Source organism: Hakea prostrata, chromosome 8 (assembly GCF_041222555.1).
Source record: "Hakea prostrata isolate BN-2017 chromosome 8, UWA_Hpros_2, whole genome shotgun sequence".
Classification (NCBI taxonomy): Eukaryota; Viridiplantae; Streptophyta; class Magnoliopsida; order Proteales; family Proteaceae; genus Hakea; species Hakea prostrata.
In genome coordinates this window covers 35496397-35503381 of record NC_142607.1, presented here as the reverse complement: position 1 = coordinate 35503381, position 6985 = coordinate 35496397, and the positions used below count along the sequence as shown (strand labels likewise).

General features: G+C 38.2%; 1 protein-coding gene across 1 annotated transcript; it reads left to right on the top strand.

Annotated features, from left to right (window-relative positions):
• The first annotated feature begins 4272 nt into the window (after positions 1–4272).
• On the top strand, positions 4273–6638 carry LOC149007675 (regulatory protein NPR5-like). The gene is made up of 3 exons (XM_089166003.1): positions 4273–4855; positions 5321–6284; positions 6469–6638. Exons 1-3 carry the CDS (start codon positions 4397–4399, stop codon positions 6477–6479), a joined length of 1434 nt encoding a protein of 477 aa, XP_089022129.1. The 5' UTR covers positions 4273–4396; the 3' UTR covers positions 6480–6638.
• The last annotated feature ends 347 nt before the right edge of the window (positions 6639–6985 follow it).

The following is a 6985-nucleotide window of genomic DNA, read 5'->3' as shown; positions in this document are numbered from 1 at the left end:
TTTCTGGACTTGTTGGTCGATTGGCCCAATCGACCAACCAATCGACCAAGCTGGTCAGCAAGGCCCAGATAGGGAATTGGAGGCCCAACTCAAGTCCAAACCTCATGGGCTTCTCCCAACACAACATATGACTTACCTAGTATAGAGAAATGCCTTCGAATCATGTCTCACTATACTTCAAGTCCATCAACTTGACTCATCTTCAACAAATTGTAGCTTTCTTTCCAAATCAACACAGACTTCCAAGTATGGAACACCATCATCAACTTCCATGGGTTCTGGGTCAAACACCATGTCTTCTACTGAGATGGCCCATAGTTGGCTTCTTCCTTTACTCCGAGTCTTCGGACCCACAAACAACCGGGTTTCTGGGTCAAGGTCAAGGTTAGGATAGGGCTAGATTTCACATCTACTGCTAGGGCAATTAGATGACGCATCGTTACCCTAATCAATTTGTTCAAAGATGAATCCTGCTTTTGGAGTTCATCAATCTGATCTCCGGTTGCTTTTTTGTAATTCATCGATCTGATTTTTGGTAGCCAATTGGTCAGGCTGCTCTAGCTGATCCTTATGCTGAGGGATCTCCATGGTTTTTTGGAGAGGATTTTTTTTGTCGACCTCCTCTCCTTCATTCTCCTTGCCTTCCCCCAGCATTGATCTTGTTTGTATCACCATGACTTTTTGATGCGTTCCCACAGACGGCACCAATGTTGTTGCAGAATCCGATCTCCCCTAGTCGAACGCTCTAACCTGCAAAAACGTGCTCGACCGGTGTGGTCGAGTTTCGTCTCCGACGAACAATTATTCAATAACTCAAAAGTGCATACCTTGTGATGATAACAATACCTCTTTATATAGTCTTCGTTAATGGGCTAGAAAGAGTTCCTGTTGTAGAGTTATATCAAGACTTAACCTCTAGTTGAATTCCACTTGAAGAGTTGTAATAGAATTCAACAAGGAACCAAAGTTGATTTCGAATCATAACACTATGGTCGGACTAGTAATCCTGGCTTAATTGGATCGACCGTAATATATAGGTTCGACCCTAATATACCGGTTTGACCATAACTACTCCCTTAATGATGTAGTTGATGTACGTGTAAGATGGCACCGACGAATCTTAGATCCAAAGAGGGAAAAAAAAAAATCATCATAGTTGATGTGCGAGAACAAATACTAATCAATTCATTACGAGAAACTTCAATTTTCCCAATAGTGCAAGATAATTTCAACTTAAGCCAAAAGAAAGTTGGATTGTGATTTGTGCTCAAAAGATGGAGGGTACTTCAACTATTACTCATTGAGTTGAAGATATGACATTGTTTTAAAGAAGAAAATACAATGGCAGAATTTCTTATAGCTCATATAGCAAACATCCAGGCATCCACTTAGATGCATAACTTGTCAATTAATTAAGGTCGATCATTATGAAAAGGGAAAATTTCAAGGGATACCCCAAGATAATTGGTGAACGACATAGACATCTCAAAACTATATAAAAAATTGGCAATTGCACAATTTTTCGTGAGAACCATTAGTTGATTGTTGTATTATTCTATAGCTTATAAATGTAGAGCAAATTACATTTACATCTTAAATCTTCATAAACAATTATCTCTACACCCCTTGGAATTTATTCTATTAAGTTTATACTCCTTGTATTTTGAAGTTTTAGACAACCTTACCCTTACGGTTAGAATAATAGGGTTAAATGTTGAGTTAATATGTAGGGTATTTTCAAAATCCCAATATTACTTTTCATTATTATAAAATCTAAAAAAAAAAAATAGCATATTCAAACCATAGAATTTGGTTGAACTATTAGTAGAACTAAATTTTCATATTTAAACACAACATTTTGAATCTTTGATAAAAACAAGTTTTTTTTTAAGCAGATTCCTAAAATGTCACCTAAAAAAAAGTCAAGAGTCACATTAAAAATTAACTGACTTTTACATACATTGAAATTTTTTTTTTAAAGAAAACTTATATTAAAATTCAATATGGATAAATATATCTGTTGGAGCAACCTAGAAGGGGGTGATTAGGTTGTACCTCGTGGATTATCCCAAATTCTCGGTTTGATTGCAATTTCAATGTAAGTTGATAATTTAAATGAAATACAATAAAGGCAAGCAACCACAACAAGAGATTTATAGTGGTTCGACTATACAAGTCTACGTCCACTCCTTTCTTGGCCTCAAGAGAGTATTCCACTATTGATTCTCTTTCAATACAATGGGTAGAGATCAAACCCTTACAATAATCTTTATTACGGGGCAAGAGAACCTTTTACAATCTTTGTTAACGGGCAAGAGCACCCAATGACCAATTCTAATCTACCAACCTATACTAGAATTGAAAAAATTACAAAGGAAGGATGTTACCTTACAAGAGGTGGACACTTTATCTCTTGTGTGAATGTGATGCAATGTGAGTTGTATGCTCAAATGGAAATGTATGCACCACCGACGCCTTTAATCACCTCAAGCTTGGCTTCCACAAGCTTGCTTAACACCTTGGTATTGTTCTTCAAGGTTGGGAGAGGGTGAGAGGCAAAGCACAACGCCTTTAGTCACCTCGAGCTTGGTTTCCACAAGCTTGCTTAATACCTTGGAATTTTCTTCAAGGTTGGGGAGAAGGTGAAAGGCAAGGCACAAGGCTTTCTTGCAATTTGAGAGCTTTAGGATCACTTGGGGAGTGGGTGATCAAGTGTGTGTATTCTTGCTCTCAAATGAAGTGAATTGGGTTTATATGGAGCACCTTTGAGTGCCAAAATCCAATCCCCAATGATAGAAAACGGACACATTTTTGTCATGTTTTTAGCCCAGACGATCAGCCGTCGGGAAAAGAGCCATTAAACTAGTCGTTGTAGGCATTTTTTTAACCTAGACGGAATTCCGTCTGCCAAACGGAAATTCCGTTTGGCTTTCTGTTTCTGAAAAAATCAGAAACACAAACCAGACGGTCAGTCGACTGCTCAGACGGCTGACCATCTGAGCTCTATTTTTGTTGAATTAAGTTGGGGCTGGAACATGGCTTGGGTTTTTGGACTTTTTGGTCAACCCTAAGCATTGTACATCTTACTAACATGTCCTAAGTCACTCTAATAATATGAATTATATATAATTGATGCATTTACATGAATGTGTATGCGAGAGTGTCCTAATCCCTGATTCAGCCTAACTCTTGATCTTCGACTTGATTTTGTGCAACGGTTTTCATGTCCATCTTGGCATGGTCATCTTGACTTAGACTTCATGTCCATTTTCATGTCCATCTTGGCATGATCTTGGCTTTGACTTGAGCATATGGCTTTGACTTGGAGTTGGTCCACTTGTTCTCATCTTGAACTAAAACATAATAAATCAATATAGCCATTAGTAATTCATGCTTATTATCATCAAAATCAATAGAGGCTGATGTGGCAAATGCTGACATGGCATTTCCCAACAACATCTTTTTATGTTTAACACTATTGTTAGGCACAAGAGAACATTTATAATAGAATAATTTCTAGGGGTATAAACATAATTATTTTGAAATAGAGGGTGTGGAAGTATAATTTGCTTTGTAATACAAAGTGGCGAATGGAATGAAGAAGGAACTGTGGAAGAAGAAAGAAGATGAAATTAAGGTTTTGTTAAAGACAATACCGTAAAATCAGAGGAAATTAAAGATAATGTAGAAATTATGATATTATTAGAATTTGCTAATGGAAAGTATTATTCTATTAATTTTTTAGTGACATTTTGAAATCATCATTAATTTGGCATAGTTTTAGGGTGTTTGTGTTTTTGTCAACTATTCCTGAAATTTCCACTTTCGAAAATTGAGAGGTATGTGGCTGATTTTTTATTTTTTTACGTAGAATGGCTGGTATCTTAGATATATTTGCTTAGATTGCATATCATATAAGTTCGATTATGGTTGGTTCATGAACTATAGAGAATCCCATAAATAAAAGGAGAAAGTAAATGGTGGGCAAATTTAGATTCTATCTTGTAACCCCTTTACAACCCTTGTCCAAATTTCCTTTTCCATTCATATTCCTTATGCGTCTTTTCTCAAATTCTCTCTCCATTTATTTTAAATAACACAGCCGCCCAGTGCATCAATCTAGCATAAGGATTAGCCATCCATCTCCCCCCTCTCTCTCTCTCTCTCTCTCTCTCTCTCTCTCTCTCTCTCTCTCTTTCTTGTACAAGTTACCTTGTCGGATACTCTTCTACCATCAGCAATCGAGAAATTCTGATAAAAGAGTGGATAGAAGAAGGATGATCAGAAGAAGCTTTCCTCTTCCACTACTTTATCGCCATACAGGTTAAATCAAATCCAACACAACCCCATCTCTCCAAATTCCCAAACCAAGTCAGCACCTTCGGAAAGAACAACCATGAGCTTGGAGGAATCCCTCAAGTCTCTCTCCCTAGACTTCCTTAATCTGCTCATCAACGGCCAAGCTTTTAGTGATATAACTTTCAGTGTAGAGGGTCGTCTAGTTCACGCACACAGTTGCATCTTAGCTGCCAGAAGCCTCTTCTTTCGGAAGTTCTTCTGTGGCTCTGACAAACCAGTCGGTGCAAGGATGAGTTCCCCAACATCTCCGGCAAGAACTGGGAATTCTCAGGTGGTGATACCTGTGAATTCTGTTGGGTATGAAGTCTTCTTGTTACTACTGCAATTCTTGTACAGTGGGCAAGTCTCAATTGTTCCTCAAAAGCATGAGCCAAGGCCTAATTGTGGTGAAAGAGGTTGCTGGCACACACATTGCTCCTCAGCCATTGATCTTGCCCTTGATATTCTTTCTGCTGCTAGATCCTTTGGTGTTGAAGATCTCGCATTGCTCACTCAGGTAATCTTGTGCTTTTCATCATCTTTCCAAATTTTTGTAGATTTTCTTCGCTTAGACATCTGGCCTTTTTTTCTTCTTTTCTTTTCCTGATGAACTGGGTTTCGTTTAGATCTCAATTTTTCCTTTTTTCTACAGGAAGCCTGATTTGGCAGTCTATGCTTGGGATCTGTGTGCTTTCCAAAATGTTAACTAATTAGTCTTGATTTTATGTACAGGATTTTAAGTTTCCTCTATTGGGTTTCTATCATCTTTCTCTGTAGCACTTCCTTGCTAATATTGACCTTAGATTTCCACTTAGTCTTCTACTCTTACACAGTTTAAGTTCGTTGGGACACACCAAATCTATCTGGAAAATTCAACTTTCCTCATCTAGCGTTTAGGGTTCTACGATATTGAAAACATATTTTTATACAAAATGGAATACATCAATCTGTTGGTACTAATCAGATGCTATTTGCACTACAGAAGCAATTAGCAAGCATGGTAGAGAAGGCTTCAATTGAAGACGTGATGAAGGTCTTGATAGCTTCAAGACAGCAACACTTGCATCAGCTCTGGACTAGTTGTTCTCATCTTGTCGCAAAATCTGGAATTCCAACAGAAATCCTCATGAAACATTTGCCAATCGATATGGTCGAAAAAATTGAAGAACTTCGCTTCAAATCCTCCATTTCTTGCCGTTCTTTTATGTCCAGCAACCACCCCCACCATCAAGACCTCAGTGCAGCTGCGAACCTCGAAGACCAGAAGATCCGCCGCATGCGGCGTGCCCTAGATTCATCTGACGTTGAGCTTGTAAAGCTAATGGTGATGGGTGAAGGACTTAACCTAGATGAAGCACTGGCCTTGCATTACGCGGTAGAGAATTGTACCAGAGAAGTAGTGAAGGCATTGCTAGAGCTTGGAGCAGCTGATGTAAATTTTCCGGCTGGTCCGGTGGGTAAAACGCCACTTCACATCGCGGCGGAGATGGTCTCCCCGGACATGGTTTCGGTCTTACTCGACCACCACGCCGATCCAAATGTTAGAACCGTCGACGGAATCACACCAATTGACATACTTAAAAACCTAACTTCTGAATTCCTCTTCAAGGGAGCTATTCCTGGATTGTCTCATATTGAACCCAACAAGCTAAGACTCTGCTTGGAGCTGGTTCAATCAGCAGCTCTTGTTATCTCTCGTGAAGAAGCCAGCAGTGATGGAAGCATTGTTCCATCAACCACCAACCCCACTTGCCCATCAATGAATGTCAATGATTCAAACTGCAACAGCAATATGGTTAACCTGAATCTTGATTCAAGAATGGTTTATCTCAATTTGGGAGCAGCTTCTGCAGTTCATCAATTAGGGTGTAACATAAATGGAGATGATGAGAATAACAACAATAGCCAGAGAGGAGGCATGAATCGACATGGGTTACACTCACAAGGTGGGTATTCTGAGCATGACCCATCAATGTATTATCACTCTCATAACTCAATCAGGAAGAAGAGATTAAAATAATCAAATTTGCATCTTATTTTTCCTTCTAGTTTGTCTTTCTGATTAGTTTTCTTGTCTTCTCTCTGATCTTTTCTTCCTTCTGGGTGTTCTTCCTATTCTTTCCCATGTAGGGTTTCGATGATCATAATCACTGCAATGCCTCTCAGCATGGATTTTTTTCTTTTTTTATCTCATGGGAGAGGAGACAATTAGAATCTAAGTTTCCTATGCAGGTCATCTTTTCAAACCCAAACTCTCGAACTCTTTTCGTATTTAATATTGTCTACTTAATTAATTAATTAAGATTTTATTTTTTTTAACTTTTTTCTTCTGTCTCTTTTGTCCCCTCCACTACTGGTTCAGTAATATTTATATGATCTACGTTTTAAATATTTGCTTCTTTATCTAGTTGCTACCGTAATCTTTCTACAATTCTAGGGTTAGATATGGGCATAGAGACTTAAAATTAATCTCTCTTGCACAAATTCTATCCTTGGACATTTGTAACAAGAAATATTCTGAGATTGAAATTTGAGAACCTCATCTTATTGCACATGGATATTTTGTTTTAACATGAAGAATTCATTTTGGACTCTGCCATGGACAAATAAATAGATTGTTCTGGGTTGAATTAATGCAAAGCTGAGA